General features: G+C 45.8%; 1 protein-coding gene across 11 annotated transcripts in view; it reads right to left on the minus strand.

Moving 5' to 3' along the window:
* Positions 1-18,865, minus strand: part of CACNA1A (calcium voltage-gated channel subunit alpha1 A) — a 286,233-nt gene that overhangs the window by 94,020 nt on the left and 173,348 nt on the right. For all 11 annotated transcript variants that reach the window (XR_012498085.2, XM_088792422.1, XM_074338067.2 and 8 more), the window contains 3 exons: positions 16,399-16,592; positions 2,455-2,558; positions 1,222-1,337 (listed from right to left, as the gene is read on the minus strand). Coding sequence is in view for 10 of the 11 variants with exons in the window: in XM_088792422.1 (XP_088648548.1) it covers positions 1,222-1,337; positions 2,455-2,558; positions 16,399-16,592 (414 nt within the window). In the remaining variant the exon portion in view is untranslated. The remainder of the gene's footprint in view (positions 1-1,221; positions 1,338-2,454; positions 2,559-16,398; positions 16,593-18,865) is intronic.

The raw sequence follows: 18,865 nt of genomic DNA on the forward strand, positions 1-18,865 counted from the left end.
GGCCCGAAGGAGAAGGATCCAGCTGCCCACCTCCACTCTCCCCTTGCTGATGGCGACAGCTCAATCAGCCAGAAATGTGCTGCTCAGTTATTTCTGACTCCCAGCCCCACTTCAGCAACAGTAACAATAGCCAAATTATCCCTCCTTCTCTCAAAACAAAACCAACATCCTTACTATAGCCTATAAGGTTATGCCTGACCCAGGCTGCGTCACCTACCTGCCTTCCTCTCCTCCCACTCTCTCCCTCACTCTCTCAGCTCCAGCCACACTGGATTCCTGCTGTGACCTTACTCCTACCTCAGGGCCTTTATACGTGCTGTTCCCGCTGCCTGGAATGCCCTTCCCCTAGACATCCACATGCTTCTTTCACATCTCTGCTTAGGTGTCACATCTTCAGAGAGACCCTCTCTGATGGATCAGTTGGTCTCCTCTGACCATTTTCTGACTCCTACCCTGGTTTATTTTTTAAATTTTTGCCTTGCTTTATTTTTCTTCTCAGCATTTGGAAGCACCCAACATTTTATGTTATTTGTTTATTTTCTGTTTCTCTCAGTAGAATACCAGAGCCCTGTGGGAAGGGATTTGGTCAGTTTGTTCGCTGTTATATCCTCAGTGCCTAGAACAGTGACTGGCATACAGTGGGTGCCGCCTAAGCGTTTGTTGAATGACTGAACAAATAAACACGTGTTCACTGTGGGTTGGGCACTGCTCTTCCTAAGTGACTTAGCTTGGATTATCTCACTGGATTCCCAAATGGCCTGATGAGGTAGGTACTATCATTATCTTCAGTTAACAGCTGAGGAAACTGAGGCACAGGAAGGTGAGGTACATTGTTAGGAGGTGGTGGAGCTGGGACATGAATCAAAATCTGGTTTTAGAGCTTGTAACCATTATGCAATGTCCTATCCTGGGCACGTGGTTAAGGAAGAAAGGGCAGGCCTGAAGATGCAAATTCTGTGCTGAGGTCCTGAAATCCCTTGAGGAAGCCATTCCCCATGTCTTCCTGAGCCTGACCGGGTCTTGTGTTTGTATCTCGGCTTTATCCCAGAAGTTCTACTATCATACTCTGAATTCTTATTGCTAAAAATCGGGACTACAAGTTCAACCCTCTTCCTCCTCCCATCATGACCCTGCCCTCCTCCGTTTCCAAACTGCATGCGTGACTCTGTGCTCTGTGGCCTAGGATGTCGATTTCTGGGCCCCAAGATGAAAGGGCCTCACCTGCTTTTGAGATCCACTCCATGTACCCATTGAGCTCTCGTTCAATCTGTTGCTGTCGCCTCAGCTTCAGAAAAGCCCGCCGGTTCTCCACCCGCTCCCTTTCTTTGGCAAACTCCCTGCAGAAGCACGAAAAAGTGAGGACTGACTGTTTAATAAATGTTAGGGAGTGTGTGTGTATGTGTGCGTGCACGCACACGTGCATGTATATTTGGGGGTTCAGAAGTTCCTGGAAGGCAGAGAATTTCAACAAGTGGAATCAGGTCTTCTGGGAGAAAATCAATATTCTAGGAGTGGGCATCTCTGCCAACTTCCCACATTTCCCAATAATTCCAACCAACTAGAGAAAAAAGCAAAACTATAGACCATGCCATACCAACCACTACTGGCTACATACTCCATTTTCATTCTTTGTGCTTCTGGCTACAGAGTATTTTCAGTCCTGTTTTAAGTTAGCCTAATGAGACATAGGCTGAAGGCTTCTGCAGCAGCCTCACTTCCCTCATATCGGCCCCACCCCTTCCTGCTTCCCTCCTTCCTCTTCCTGTTTGGAGTGTGGGATGACATCTTGTGGGTGTAAGGCAACCATCTTGAAACAATGAGGCAACCATAAGATTGAAAATCTCTGATAAGGACGTTAGATTAGAAATTTAGAAGGAACTGGGGTCTCTGAGGGCACCAGGGAGCCACCATACCAGTCCCCAGATTTCTTGTTGGTAATAATATGCAACTCGTTTATGTTAAGCCAAAAAAGATCAATCCTGGGGCTTAGGGACAATGTGTGTCATGAAAATGCATGTTTGACTGTAGGCCAAAATGTTATATTTGGAAAACAGGGGAGGGGGGAAACCCAACCTATTGCTTTTTAAAAATATAAATTATAGAAAGTAAAGCTCTATAGCATTTTTCTGTGTGGTGGGTTGTGGGTCTGAAAAATTTGAGAAAACCTTCGGAATGAGGTCTGAATTGGAAAGAAACTCTTCTTCCCCTGGGTAGAGGTGGCTCAAGGCCAGGGGCACAGTGTGGTGAGTCCAGGCGAGGCTGGATTGCAGCCTCCACAAGTCCCTTCACTGGGTTCCCCCAGCAGTGCACAACCTGCACCACTGTACAGGGCTTGCTAACAAGCAAGGACAGAGGCCTGTTTTCTGCCCGGAGAACCAAAACAAAGCTTCGATGGCTTCTTCCTGGGAAGAAAATGACAAGGGACAGTGGGACGGGTGAGTAGCAAAGACTTACCCTGACAGCACACCCAGCACGAGGTTCAGCATAAAAAAGGAGCCGATGATGATGAGGGGGATGAAGTACAACCAGTTCCAGGTGTTCCCTGAGGCATCGTTGCTCTGCGGGGAGCAAGGAGGGAAGGCAGGTGAGCACCGAGTGGGGACTCAGGTCGGACCCAAAAGGTGAGGGCATGAGGAGTCCTGGAGCTCTGGCAGCCCAGAGAAGGAAATGGCGCACAAGACTGACCAGTGAGGGAAACCCAAAAGTACCATTAGAAGGACAAAACCCCCTCCTAACCATGTAGTCCTCACAGGACCTAGGGCCAGCATGACACTCAGGAGAACATCCCAGACCTTACTCCAGGAGGAGAAGGAAAAAACAAAGCCTACTGAAATGAAGAAAAATGACCCTGGTTCTCTCCCTTCTCCTCAAAACACGCACACTCTTCCCTTAGGACAGGTATATGATGGCAGGATCTGATGGCTAGTTTAAGTCACCGAGCCAGATGGCAGGGCTGTAAGCCTTTCCCTCAAGTGTCTCCCTCCTTTATTTTCTGCTGCCTCAATGTCAACTGCCAAAAATTCCCAGAAGTGCCCAGCTCAATTTTCAAAGGGAAAGAAGTCCACAAAACAGAACATTCTACTGTGATACGGAGAAGAGAACACTGTGGCAAGAAGGAAATAAGAGGGGAAGAAAATCAAAGATAGATAGATAGCCCAGAACTTACAGAATACTTACTGGGTGCTAGCATATTATTTATATAAGCTCATTTAATCATTTAATGCTTCTGATACTACTATGTTATCATAATGCCCATTTCACAATTTGAGGAAACTGAGGCCCAGAAAGACAAAATTGCCAGCCAAAGGTTACGGAAAGCTAGACAGTGGTAAATGGGGAATTTGAACCAGGGGGCCAGGCCCCAGAACCCATGGACTTAACCTCTGTCCTGGGGAAGCCTCAGCTTCAGCCGCCAGAGGAGGGGGAGCCGTCTAGTGGGTCTCCAGCTCTGCAGCATCTGCAGAATGCGGGACTCCCAGGCGTGGCTTTAAAAGCTCAACTTGAAAGGCACATTTAGTGCTTCTGTTGCCCAGCAGAAAGGCTAACATGAGAAAGACTGACAGTACTAGGTGTTGGTGAGTCTGTGGAGGAACCGGAACCCTCACATGCTGCTGAAGGGAGGGTAACATGGTGTGTGAGTTACCTGTGGCATCTAACAAAGAACCACAACCTGAGTGGCTTGAAACAACAGAAATTTATTTTCTCAGAGTTCTGGAAGCTCAAGGTGTTGGCAGGGTTGGTTCCTTCTGGGGTCTGTGAGGGAGAATTTGTGCCAAGCCTCTCTTCTGTTATCTGAGGGTTTGCTGACAATCTTTTGTGTCCCTTGGTTGGTAGATGCATCATTCTGATCTTCGCCTTCCTTTTCACATGATAGTCTCCCTGTGTGCATGTCTGTGTCAAAAATTTCCCCTTTTTATAAGGACACCACTCATATTAGATTAGGGCCCACCCTACCCTAACAACCTCTTCTTAATGCAACTAATCACTTCTGCAATGACCCCCATTTCCAAACAAGGTCACATTCTGATGTATTGGGGGTTAGGGCTTGAACACATGAATTTCTTTTGGGGGGAACACAATTCAACCCGTAATTCATGATAGAACCACGCTGAAAAATAGGTTGGGAATTTCTTAATCCTGCACCTTCACTACCACCTGAAAATTCCACTCCTAGGAGTGTGACCCTGCACGTGCCAAAGGCATCAGCAAGAATGTTCATAGAGTGAGCTTCATGGTCACCCCAATCCGAATCCTTAGGATAAATAAATGGAATATAGTGCAGTGAATGACTGCCACCCATCACATGAAACATTACAGAGTTGTCAAGTATAGGAAGCCAGACAGAAAAGAGTACATATGTAAGATTCCATTTATACAAAATATAAAAATAGGCAAACTCATTGACAATGCTTGAGGTCCAGATGGGGCACCAAGGAGAGGGTAGCAACTGGGGTGGGGGCATGAGGGGGGCTTCTGGGGCTGAGAAGGCCCTGTTTTCTTATCTGGATGCTGGTCACATAGGTGTGTTCTGGTTGTGAAATATCCACCAAGCTCCTCACTGATTATCTGTGGGGTTTTCTGTACGTTTACTTTGTTTCAATTAAAAAGGTTTGTTTGTTTTATTTTAAGACAGTCAAACTTACCTTAAAAAGAAAGGAAATTCTGACACATGCTACAACATAGATGAACCTTGAGCACATTATGTTAAGTAAAATAAACCAGTCATAAAAGGATAAATGGATAAATGCTGTACAATTCCACTAATATGAGGTCCCTAGAGGAGTCAGATTCATAGAGACAGAGGGTAGAATGGTAGGTGCCAGGGGCTGGGGGAAGGGGATGGGGAGTTAGTGTTTGATGGGGACAGAGTTTCAGTTTGAGAAGATGAAAAAGTTCTAGAGATGGATGGTGGTGGTGATTGTACAATAATGTGAATGCACTTAATACCAGTGAACTAGGTACCTAAAAATGGTTGAGATGATAAATGTACGTTATGTGTATTTTCCCACAGAAAAAACTGAAAAAAACACCCAACCAAAGTCATCATCACAGATACAGATAGGTTCTGGGGACAATGAACAGCCAGCCCCCAGAACATGCCCTTGTTCTAACAAGCCCCAAAGTTCTATGCTTTGCTTTTGGAAGGTTCTGGAAGAAAGAATTTAGTCCGGAGAACGAGGATGGACAGAAAGAAGGCAGGACAGAAGACTTGCCTGGACAACAGAAGAAAAAGTCTGGGCCATCTGGAGAAGCAGGATTTGGATGCAAACAGAGTGGCGAGTCGGGGGTTGCGGGGTCAGGAGAAGACTGAGCAGGGAGAAGTAGCTGAGACCCCTTGCTGCTGAGGCAGCCCCCCATCTCTGACTGCCTATACCCCAGCTCTCCGACAGGTTTAGGACCCTCTGACCCCATGACACGCTGCTCAGCATAATAACAGACACCCACAGTGCCAGGTAGGCAGCCAACTTGAGCTTTTAATCCTGTCACGAACTCCAAAAGTTGGTACATAATCCTTCCCAGCCTCCCAGGTGAGGAAACTGAGGCACGGAGAGGTCAAGTCTCATGCCCAACATCCCTGTTGGAGGCTGCATTGTGTCCCACCCCCGCCAAGATGTGTTGAAATACTAATCCCCAGTCCCCATGAATGTGCCCTGCTTGGAAAGAGGGTCTTTGCAGCTGCCGTCAAGTGAAGATGAGGTCATGAGAGTGGGCCCTAATCCAATACGACTGGTGTCTTTTTAAGAAGAGAAAAATGCCAGGTGGAGATAGAGACACACAGGAAAGGATGACCACGTGACAATGAAGGCAGAGATTGGAAGGACACAGCCACAATCCAAAGAACGCCAACGGTCGACAGCCATCACCAGAAGCCAGGAAGAGGCAAGGAAGGATTCCACCCGGAGTCTGAGAGAGCCTGGCCCTGCTGACACCTGGATTTCAGACTCCTGGCCTCCAGAACTGGGAGAGAAAACGTATCTGTAGTTTTAAGCCACCCAGTTGTTCTTTGTTATGGCAGCCACAGAAAATGAATCCAGTCACTGAGCCAGTAAATGGCAGAGGTTCCCCCCACCCGCTTCACCTTCTTGCTCTCAACGTCTGAGATTCTTCCCCTCTCCCATCACTACTCCAGCTACACAGGCTCCTCATAGCTACGCAAATGCACCCAGCACAGTCCTACGTCAGGGCCTTTGCACGTACTGTTCCCTCGGCCTGAAATGCCCTCCCCCCAGATTCCTACATGGCTCCTCCCCCACCTTGAGGTCTCTGCTCAAATGTCACCTTCTCTAAAGGGCCTTTAAACTCTCATCCTTCATTTCTAATTCCATTTCTGCTCTATTTTTTCCCTTCCTGCTTCTCCTCGTCTATACATTACTTATTTCTCCTGTGCACTGTTCATCTCCCCAGCTGAAATGTCAGTTCCACAAGCAGCAGGGACATTGTGCTTTTTATTCCCTGTTGTCTTCCCTGGCACAATGCCAGGCATGCAGGCGCTGTCTGCCGAAATGTCTGCTGAATGACTGAACAAGAGGTGGGTCTAAGTGCCCTGCACAGCCCACAGCCTCCATCCTAAGTCGTGCTCCCTCTTCCTCCTCCCTCCTCCCTCATCTGCTTTTCTCTTCCTGGGGACTGGGGTTCTGCTGCCTGATTTTAGAGACACTTGTTCTCTTCCAAATCTAGCCCAATTATTCAGTTCCATGCTCTGGGTCCAATAACTGATTGAAAAGAAGTTGGCGGAGGGTTGGGTGCCGTTTTTAAGTAGGAGGTGGGCTTTCCCTGGGGTTTGCTCGAAAGCAAAATGGGAAATATATTTCCCAAGCAGAAAGACTGTAGCTGCCATGGCTGTTCTGTGATAGCAGAGAATGCGGGGGTGGAGGGGTGGCACAAGTCTCCCCTCCTGGGTCTCATCTCTTTGGGCAGTTCAGGGTGGAGTGTGCATGAGTCTGTCTGGGTGCAGGGAGGAGGAAGGGGTTGGAAAACTTGCTCACTTGTCAAAATCATTAATAATATCGGGAATGATGTGCTCTCAAGATCGTCTTGTCTTTCTTCCAAAAGCTTAAAAGAATTCTGCTGCCTGGCATGCTATTCTCCATTAGTGCTGTCACTACATATTTCTGGTAATATGACTGGATGGCCCTTCCCTGTGCCCCTGTGGTTGGCTGAGGGCCACATGACAAGTGCTGGCCAATGAGGAGTGAGTAGAAATACCTGTGTCACTTTTGGACCAGACCATTGAACTGTCAGTGTGGGACCCTCCAGGGCTCTCTTTCCTTCTGGACAGTCAGTGGCAATATTCTACATGGTAGCTGCTCCATTAGTTAGATCCCAGGTGACTACGTTGAGCAGAACTCCCTTCTTCCCCACTGCCAACCTGTGCTGGACAGGTAGCACGAGCAAGAAAAGACATTCGTTGTTAAAACCATAGGGACTCTGGGGAATGTTTGTTACTGCAGCACAATCTAGCTTTCCTGACTGATACACCCGGGTATCTCCTTAGTTCACTCCTCCACCTCTTTCTCAAATGTCACTTTCTCGTTGACCCTTATATAGAGTTCATGAAGCAGGTGGGGAAAAAGAATGTCCCCTGTACGTCCAATGGAGAAATTGGTACCCAAAAAGGTGAAGTTCAAGATTATAATGAGCTAGTTGTTTCTGTTGTCTGAGCCTCTGCCTGGCACCCAATTTCCCCTATATCTTAGCTTGGTTGATTCCTCCTCTTTACTCAGCTTTAAGCTCCAGAGTCCCCTGTCAGAGAAACCTTCCCAGGCCTCCCGACGGAAAGGTCGTCCCCTCCCTTCGGCATAGCCAGGCATCTCATTCTCTTTTCAGTATGCTTCACATTTTGAATCAGGTTGTCGATTTATGAATTTATTTATTTATAGGCTCTTTGCTCCCTAAAGTGTCACCTCCCCAGTGCCCAGAACAAACCCAGTGCACAGTAGGTGCTAAGTGTTGGTTGCATGGTGAATGCATACAATCCTGAGGTCCCTGTGGGTGGATTGTTTAAATAATACTAACCAAAGGGAAACGTACCTACCCACGTCCCAACGATCAGGCTGTTTCCCTGGGAATGGAGAGCCAGGCAGAACACTCACTATCACTTTCATAGAACACCCCTTTTGAGCTAACAAAACACGCCTTGATTCCCACAATCGCCACACCTAGTGGATGGGGAAACTGAGGCTGAGAGAGGCGACATGATTTGCCTGGTTCACACAGAGTGTGGGTGGCAGGGCTGGGGCTAGACCTGCAACTGATTTTTTTCCTACTTCCTCCATGGCTGCACTTACGTAGTATTTTGTGTTTATAACGATTGGCCCGTGAGAGCCTTAGAGGAGAGGGGAGGTACTGATTCATTCCAGCACTGCCGGTGCCTCGTGTGGCGCCTTGGCGCTTAACAAGCGCTCGATAAATACTCGTCAAACAAATTAATGGCCGAGTCCCAGTAACATCCTTAAGTGCCTTCTGTTTTATGGTTTATTTTCCTCTAATTTTTTGAGCATGGTTCATTCAGAAAAAATGTAGAGGATGTAAAAAAAAACAACTCAGCTTAGGAAAACACCCAATTCCACAGCACCTAGCATAAAAATGGGTTGGCTTTGACCGTAAAAGAGACAAAGTCCCACAGAGGCCATGAAAGAGGTCGTATGTCCCAGTTTATACCCCTTATTGATCATGCAATGCCTGTTAATTATTTTTTGAGTCTTCTTTTCCCTGTTTGCTCTCCAAATTGTCCTGGTTTGAATACATTATAGTATCTTTCTGCCTATGAGATGTCCTGTCACTGCCCCTGGCCTCATTAAGTCCCTCTGGCCCTCACTCATTCCCCTCCAGCCACACGGGCCCTCTCGCTGCTTCTCACAAAAGCCACGCTCACTCCTGCCTCAGGGCCTTAGCACTGGCTGTCCCATCTGCCTGGGTCCCTCTTCCCTCACACACCTTCACGGCTCCCCCTCACCTCTTTCAGGTCTTATTAGAACTGCAACGTCTCACCTTGACAAACCACAACGCTGCTACTGTTTTGTTTTTCTTTTGAGCTTTCATCATTCTCTAACACAGCAGTTGCCAAACTACAGCCTCCGTTTTTGTAAATGAAGGTTTTATCGTCACACAGCCATGCCCAGTTATTATGTACTTGGTCTGTGGCTGATACTGTACTACAACAGAAGACTAAGTAGTTGCAACAGAGACTGCCTGATCCCCAAAGCCTGAAATATTTAAGATGCTGTCTTCCCTTTACATATATAAAAATGGTATCTCTTAATTATCGTGTTGATTGCCTGCTTCCCCCCACTAAAATGTCAACTCCCCCAAACAGGGATTTTTGTCTCCTCTGTTCACTGGGGTCCTCAGTGCCTAGAAAAGTGCCTGCACACAGAGGGCATTCAATGAAGTTTTGTTGAATGAATGTGTGAGCTACAATCCTCGAAAATCTGATGCTTTGATAGTGGCCAAAATGAACATCTACGAATGAAAAAATACTTAGGTCAAAGATCATTTTCAACCATTAGTGACCATTTGTCAAGGACTGCATGTTTATAATCAACTAAACACAGTTTAGTTGCTTTCTTAATTGACATTAATGGAGGGAGAGAAACAGAGTGAGAAAGAGAAAATCACAGAGAGGCAAGAACGAGGAGAGGAGGAAGAGAAGAGAAAGACAGAGCCAGAGAAAGATACACACTGACTTCTCTGGTATCTCTTCTTATAAAGGCACTACTATCATGAGGACCCCACCTATCACCTAAACTATCACCTCCTCTGAGGGTTTTTCTAGACACAGCGACTGGGGAAGTCACTTGTGAGATTCCCTTAGTCTCAGCTTTTGTGGGGGAATCCTTGAGGTTCCTGAGGATAGAATTCAAGGAGTCTGTGAATTTGAATGGAAAAAAAAGTTAACCTTCACTTCCCCACATCTGCACTGGAAGTGGGCACTTTTTTCCATTATGAAGGGAGGCAGCAAACGGCAGCCACCTGGGCAGAACCTGTGATGTCCGTCCCTAGCAGAAATCACATACAATTTACAGGTAACATGCAAAATCTTTTAAGCTTAACACGCTCATGAAATTACAGGAATTATCTGATCTGTCATCAGGTCCTGTCGGTAATGTGTTACAAATTCCAAAACTACATCACAAATCTGTGTTTTAAAATATTTTGATAATTTCAATGCATTTGGCTTCCCTGCCATCTCCTGCCTTTTAATTTATGCCTTTAAAATCATCAGACTGACAAAGGGGTCTGTGGTTCAACAAGGTTAAGAATTTCTGAGGTGGAACAATCAGGTATCACATCATGTCTGTCAGAATGGTCATCATTGGAAAGATGAGGGATTGGGCAGCCAGATGGCTCAGTTGGTTAGAGCATGAGCCCTTAACAACAGGGTTGCCGGTTCAATTCCCACATGGGTCAGGGAGCTGCGCCCTCTGCAACTAGATTGAAGACAACAAGCCGAAGCTGAGCTGCCGGAGGGGCGGCTGGAGGGCTCACTTGGTTAGAGCACAAGCTCTCATCAACAAGGTTGCCGGTTCGATTCCCGCATGGGATGGTGGGCTGCGCCCCCTGCAACTAAAGATTGAAAACAGCGACTGGACGTGGAGCTGAGCTGAGCCCTCCACAACTAGACTGAAGGACAATGACTTGGAGCTGATGGGACCTGGAAAAGCACACTGTTCCCCAACATTCCCCAATAAAAAATTAAAAAAAAAAAAAAAAAAGGATGAGGGAAAAAGTGTGGGCGAGGATGTGGAGAAAAGGGAACCTCGTGCACTGCACTGCTGGTGGGAATGTAAATGGGTGCAGCTACTATGGAAAAAATGTATGGGGGTTCCTAAAAAAATTAAAAATAGAGCTATCAAATGACCCAGCAATTCCACTTCTGGGTATCTATCCAAAGGAAACGAAAATACTAACTGGAAAAGATGTCTGCACCCCCATGTTCACTGCAGCAAGATTCACAACAGCCAAGACATGGAAACAACCTAAGTGTCCACTGATGAGTGGATAAAGAAAATCTCTCTCTCTCTCTCTCTCTCTCTCTCTCTCACACACACACACACACACACACACACACACACACACAGGAATACTATTTACGACAAAAAAGGAAACCCTACAAGTTGTGACAACATGACAACATGGGTGGACCTTGAGGGAATTACGGTAAGTGAAAAGATACATACTGTATGATCTCACTTATAGTGGAATCAAAATAAACCAAACTCCTAGAAAAAGAGATCAGATTTGTGCTTATCAGAGGCAGGAGTTATCGTGGTGGGGGAATTGGGTGAAGGTGGTTAAATGGTACAAACTTCCAGTTATAAGATAAATGAGTACTAGGGCTGTAACGTACAGCACGGAACACTGCTGTAGGGGATGCTGGGAAGCTGCTAAGCGCTCTCACTGCACGGAAAAAAAACGTAATTTTTTTGGTAACTATATGAGGTGATGGATGTTAACTTACTGTGGCAATCATTTTGCAATATATATATGTCAAGTCATTTTGCTGTACACCTTAAACTTACAGTGTTGTATGCCAGTTACATTGCAATAAAACTTGAAAACAAAAATGAATCTTAGGTGGGCTCTTCTGTTCCAATCTCTCATCTTCTCTGCCCCAGACTATAGTGAGAGTTTCAAGAAACGATTCCTTTAAAAGTTAAATTGGTCTTTCCCTCCCCCACCCTCCTTTTCTTGCTCTCCTTCCCCCATTATCTATTTTTCTGGTACCAGCCCAGGGCACAGGAAGAGGAAATCAGGGCACACAGCCTGGCACCGTCACTTCCTGGCTGGACAACCTTAGGCATGTCTCAACCTCTGAGATTTATTTGTAAAATGGGGAACAGTAATCTCTCCTTCACAGGTTACCAAAAAGCCAAACTCCAGCCTTTGCTTGGATTGCCTCAGTTTTCTCATTAACGCCCCCTTTCTGCCCCAGGACCCCATCCATGATCCCACGTGGCATTTAGTCCTCACATCTCCTTCGGTGCCTCTGGTCTGTGACAGTTTCTCAGTCTTTCCTTGTTTATCCTGACCTAGTAGTCTCAAAGAGGACTGGCCGGGTATCCTCCAAAATGCCCTCCAGCTTGGGTTTGTCTGATGTTTTGCTCATGATTAAACTGGAGTTATGAGTCTTGGGGAAGAAAACCACAGAGGTGAGATTCCCTCCCTATCATAATAAATCAAAGGTCGCACGATCACACATTCACTGGGGATGCCAACCTGCATCGCTTGGTTAAGACAGTGTCCGCTAGAATTCTCCCCTGTAAAATGACTGTACTCGCCTACTTGATTCTTGGAAGTGAGTCATTAAATCCGGGCTCCCTCCAGTGTACAGAGATTAAGTTCCATTGATGGAAGGGGAGTGTCTACATATATTAAATGGAATTCTTCTGTGAAGGCTTATCTCTTCTTCATTTACTTTGTTTACTTAAGAACAAAATTAAAATGATCATTTATGATTGCTACATCAGTCAATCAATCAGTCAATTACCTATTTATTTTGGTGTGGAATCTTTCTGGACAGATTATGTAAACTAAGAGAATCCAGAAAATTCTCCTTCTCCTGCCCTGCCTCCCTGTCTCCTGGTCTAGGAGTGACCATGTTTCCATTTGCTTACTGTCTATCTCCCACTTCCTAAGTAGTTTATCATTTATCATGTTTATTGTTCATGTCTGTCCCCTACCAGGTGGGGATTTTTGCCTGTCATCTTCATTGTGGTATTCCCAATCACCCGTTTCCTGGCACAAAGTAGGCAGTCAATAAATAATTACAAAATACACAAACGGATTTCAATGATGTTGAGAAAAGAAATGAGTGGTTGGGATCGTAAGGTGCTGCCCACCCAGGGAGGCAGCGTCCATTTAGGAGCTGAGCCTGTGGATCCAAGACGCTTGGGGCAGGTGTGTCTGGCTGTCCCTGTGGATGTCACCTGCCATGCCCATGGCTCTTGACTTTATACATGATTCTAGACCCTGTGCCTGCCTGTGGTTGGACAGAGCACGGGGTGCCCTAGAACAGGCCTGGCAGATGGCAGGGCACGAGGGCAGGGTCCTGCTGAGTCTAGGAAAGTGACACCTCTGCCATCGCCAGAAACTCAAAGACCCGAACTCCTGCCCTTGGCAATGAGAGGCCCTAGTAGTTGTACTGGGGGGTGGGCTGTCTTAATTTGGGGAGCCCCAGACAAAGGTTCAGGTGCCAGTCATTTATTTGGGAGGTGTTATGAATTGTGTCCCCTCCCTAAAGATATGCTGAAGAATAGGACCTTGTTTGGAAATAGGGTCATTGCAGATACAACTAGTGAAAATGAGGTTGTACTGGAGTAGGGTGGGTCCTAACCCAATATGACCGGTATCCTTATAGGAAGATGGCCATGTGAAGATGGTGTGTTGGAGTGGAAAGCAAAGAATTCATAAGCCAAGGAACACCAAGTATTGTCAGCAGCCACCAGAAGCTGGAAGAGGCAAGGAAGGATCCTCCTCTAATGCCTTTGGAGGGAGCGCGGCCCTGCTGACACCTTGATATCAAACTTCTGGCTTCCAGACTGTGAGAAAATAAATATTTGTTGTTTTAAGCCATCCAATTTGTGGTACTTTATTACTGCTCAAGGCTCACATCAGTGTTCTTGAAATCACTGCTTGGGCTTCTACCCAAAGGACAACAGTGGGATATAAGTGCATGGAAAGTTGTAGAAGGCTACCGTGAGTTAGCGGCTGTTACTAGAAGGGTGAGGGTGGGAAATAAAGAGGGACTTTATAGCTCACATCACTTCTTCAAGTGCGGCTGGAGTTCCTATGACGAAAAATTCATACATGTTTCGTAAAAGAAGAATTTGGCTTATACTGAGCTTGCCCAATACCAGGTGCTGTTCTAAATACTTCACATTTATCCATCTCACTCAGTCCTCTTGCTCTGTGAGGTAGGACTGTGCTTCTGCTTATTTTGCACAAGTGGAAATGGAGGCCCAGAGAGGTCAAGCAACTTGCCCAAGGTTGCACAGCAAGGAAGTGAAGTTGGGATGGGAACCCAGGCAGCCTGGCACCTGACTCTGCTTTCAAACTACTCCCCCTGAGCTTGCTTCCCCTCGAGGCGGCTCAGCTCTAAGCTCCTAGGACAAACATCCCCTCAGATAATGGTGCTTATGACTGTAGAATCTTCTGGAAATTCATGGTCCTGTTCATACTTTCTCTCCTATCATTGAGCACAACCCCAGTGTCTTCCTTTGAACCCCAGACCCTTTCTCTGGACATCCAGCCCTTCTCCATATTCACAATTTTCTCAGCTCCTGCTCCCCACTCCCCACTTCTGCTCTTCCGAATTTTCTAATTGTCTTCCAGTTCTGTTTAACTCCCAGGAGGGTTCATTTCCCCTTGTAATCTCCTCTCATGCCAGCTTTACAAAATAAAAACCCAAACCTCATAAAAATCCCCCAGCAAGCTTTGGCAAGTTTTTGCCCAAGCTCTCCGCAGGTGAAGCTCAAGAGAGGGCCTGAGAATCTCTCAGATCTGCTGTCTGTTCCTGTCCATGCTATGCTTGGACAAGGTCTTCAGACAAATTAGGACACCATGTCCCTTTCGCACGTCCTTTACATTTGTCAATAAATTATCATAATAATGGTAGAAATCTATGTTGTCTATGATATGAATAGCACTCCCAAGATGTGGTGACTTGTGCAGTGCGTGACATGCACAGCTGTCCAATGGCAACTCCTTTTGCTGCCTACTCTCAAGCAGCAGTGTCATCCCTACCCTAAAAAGAGCCACTGATCAAAAGGGTTCTTGTAAATCTCCCTCCAACTCAATGGGGGAAAATCCTTAAGGAACACACATGGTGACCACGAAAGTTCAGTTCCTCTGCATGCAGGAGGAAACCTGGTATTGCTTCCCTAGTGGGTCAAACCCTGGCCCATATAGGAAGAACCTTAACTGGCAATTTCAGTACTTGTGTGGAGCAGCCCAGGATGGGGGATAGGAAACAGGCAAAAGTGGGGGGCGGGTAGGGGTACGAGTATACATCTCTTCAGACCTGTCCCTAATATTTTCAAGATCTAGGACAAGAGTACCAACGGAGGACCACATACCTACTATGTATAAATATTTAAAAGCTACTAAATAAAATATGCTGCATGCTTCTCCTTTACAAATATACCTTCATAAGCACTGGGAAGGTAGGGTAAAAATTAGAATCTGGACATCGGGACGAGACCGTGGTGTGAGGAGAGGCAGCCGTGCCTTCTGACCACGGCCTGCCCCCTTCTCTTCCCATTCACGGCTCTGTCCTGCCCGGGAGTGGACAATCCCATTTGCATGTCTAAGCTCCAGCCACACTTGTGCCACCCCTAGGACACCCTTGGCCCTTGGAGGGTACAAATGAGTGGTCCAGTTGGAAAACACACCCACAGAAGAATCTCATGCAAGCCCAGGGAATCTGGGCTTGGACAGAGAATTCTAGGCTCCTGGATAATCCACAGTGTGGTCTAGAAAGTAGTGGGGGGCCGTTATGAATTGAATTGTGTCCTCTCCTTCAACATATGTTGAAGTCCTAACACTCAAAACCTCAGAATCTGACCTTATTTGGAAATTGGGTCATTGAAGATGTAATTAGTTAAAATGAGGTTGTACTGGAGTAGGGTGGCCCTAATCCAACATAGTGGCACCAGCCTCTGGTAGACATGTCCCCTCAGCCCTGTGGACTCCTCACACCATGGGGAGGGGCATGGCTAGAAGAGGGCCAGCGAGTCCCAGCACAGAGCCCCCTTGCATATGTCCAAGGACACTACTCTTTTATCCATGTTGGTTTTTGAATCACGCGACCTCGGAGATATTGTAGGTTCAGTTCCAGACCACCATAATAAAGTGAATATTGCAATAAGGTGAATCACACAAATTTTTTGGTTTCCCAGAGCATAAAAAGTTATGTTTATATGATACTGTGATCTCATAAATGTGCAATAGCATTATGTCTAAACATCAACGTACATACTTTGATTAAAATATACTTTATTGCTAAAAAAATGCTAACCATCACCTGAGCCTATTGGAAAAATGGTGCCAATAAACTTGTTCAACACAGGGTTGCCACAAACCTTTAATCTGTAAATAATGCAGTATCTGCAAAGCACAGTAGGGCTAAGTATAATAAAGTGAGGTGTCCCCGTATTCAAAAATCTATAATTATATTTAAACACTTGCAGCATCTGTGTGCCCTCTGGATTTCCATGTCCCGAGGGACCTTCCCTACTCAGAGTTCTGAGGATGAGTCCCCATCTGCCCACCCCTATATCTTTAAAGGCCTGAGTGTCAGGCCAGCTCTTCTGGGGCAGTGTCAAGTTGTCCCTCCACTGCAGCCTTAGGAGTTGGTTAGTACTAGAGGCTACCTCCCCATGAACCTGCATCACTTACGTTGTAGAGGAGGTCAGTCCACCCTTCCATGGTGATGCACTGGAAAACAGTCAGCACTGCAAACAGGATATTGTCGAACTGAGTGATCCCATTGTTGGGCCCTTCCCAGTAGGGCTGACATTTGGTCCCATTGGGGCAGGTGCGGGCGGGTTCCTCTGTCCCACACGGAGCCGGAGACTCACTCTGAATGTCATCTATGAAAGGGAAAGCGAGAAAAGTCAGGAGAATGAGCCAGAAAAACAAGTTCTGAGAAATAGGGGACCATGAAGGTTCAACCTATTGAAAACAAAAAAAGGGTATTGGGATGAATTTATCCGTCTTTAAAAAAAAAACACCAACATTTGCTTTGTCAATCTATTCATTGTTTTCTATTTCATTAACCTCTTCTCTGAGTTTTATTACTTTTCCTAAGTTTTTGAGATGGATTAACTTTCTTTAAGGCTATAAATTGCCCTTTAAGTGTGGCTTTAGCTGCATCTCACAAATTTTGTCATGCATTATCATTATTGTTCAAGTAAAATATATTCAGCAACTTCTGCTATTATTTCTTCTTTGACCCATGGATAACCAAGAAGTATTTCTCTTAAAAAAAACAACAACTTGTCAGATATATGTAAAAATACAATAGTATAATAAATTCCCATGTACCTATCACAAATTTCAACATTTATCAACTCAGGGTTACTCTTGTTTCATCTATATCCCCTTTCCGCACTTTGCCTGGCCAATAGAATATTTTTAAAGCAAATCTCAGACATCCTATCATTTCATCTACAAATAAGCATGTCTCACAATTTCCAAACACATTTAGAGTTGTCTTTTTGTTACCGATTTCCAGTTGAATTGCACTGTGGCCAGAGGATATGTTCTGTATTACTTAGTCTTTTGAAATTTGTCAAGATGCATTTTATGGTCCCTAATACAGTCACTTTTGGTAAATGTGCTATGTGCACTGTGAGATAGTTGGGTGGAGTGTTCTCCAGACTTCCATTAGGACAAATTTGTAAATTGTATCATGTTATTCTTCTGTAGCTTGATTTTTTTTTTTTCCTTGAGATGTGCTGGGCTTAGGGAGCTTTTCAGGGAGCAATAGAGGCCAGTACACACAGTACTTACCCTTAGGCACAGGAACTAAGCTTTCTCCCAAAAAGCAGAAGGCAGATTGTGAAAATGCCATAAGTAAAGAGACATGTGCCAATAGACGCCCCCCTCACTGAAACTAAAGACAGCTTCTTGGGCACTAATGGTCAGGTCTAAATTCTAAGGGGTTGATTAGGAGGGAGGAGGACAGATGCCTCCATAAACTCATGGAGTCAGGGGGGCACAAATGGTCCCAGGTATGTCCCTAGTGGACCACAGCAGCAGATATAAGAGGACCCTATCCAGCGAGTGACACTTTTGAAGGTTTTCAGAGTGACATTGTCCACCAAGAAAACAGACAGCTGAGTGTGTAAACTCAAGCTTTGCACTAAACAAAAATATATCTCAAATATGTGCTCCAAAATACGTGCACCAATTCCCAACCTCCACTCAGTATGCAGTAAAGAGAAATAAACCAGCATGGAACCAGTGAATCTTATTGGCCTTTGAAGCTCTGGTTAAATACAAACTCTAGGTCATGCAACATAACTCCCACTGCTCAAGAAGCAATGACCACGTCAGCCACTAGTTTAAATGGCTGGAAACGCCTTCCCCATTCATGTCGGACTTGGTGCAGGGACTGTGATTTAATAAATACAGGTTGGAAGGCAAAATCTTTTAAACATAAGGCTCAGGGCAGGGGGGAAAAAATCCACGGGCTCCTACACTAAAATGAGAAGCACTGTTTGTTGGGAAGGTCGCCTCTGTCGGGAACCTTCTCTGTCTCCACCCTGTGCCCAAGTCTGGCACAATTTCTGCCTCCTTCATTACCCCACTGAGCACTGGTCCCTCCTTTTTCTCAGGGATACAACAGCTCCCCCACATTCAAAGTATGGGAATAATATCATGCATTAGTCTTCACTGCTATGAACTGGTTGCAGACAGTGAAAGCAGGTAGAATTTCACTTTATCTTTGCATCTCCATGAGAGTTAAGCATGGTGCCGGGCGCACAGGAACCAGGTTCCTGATGACAAAGGAATGCAACTGAAAACTTGTCTATCTTTAGCAGCTTTGCCCAGTGGCGCTCTTAATTTCAATTCCCCCTCAACCCCCACCCTTCATCATGAAACACTCTGAGCGCTGCTTCGAGAAAAGCAACCGTCCAGAGTCTGAGGAATTTGGTTATAAATATATTTTAAAATTAACCTGCTGCCTGGGTGTCTGTATATATCTGTCTCTTACTCACACGCCTTATAATTTTAATCGTGAGCTTTTCAGTCGTCTTCCTAAATGGAGGCTTCCCACCCTCCAGGGGCCCCACCCACGTCTGTCCCCTTACAACCCCACCCAGACCCAAGCCCATCATATGTCTTCTCGGCTGGAAAG

Source organism: Rhinolophus sinicus, chromosome 15, assembly GCF_057876585.1.
Source record: "Rhinolophus sinicus isolate RSI-liver-muscle chromosome 15, RSI-T2T, whole genome shotgun sequence".
Lineage (NCBI taxonomy): Eukaryota > Metazoa > Chordata > Mammalia > Chiroptera > Rhinolophidae > Rhinolophus > Rhinolophus sinicus.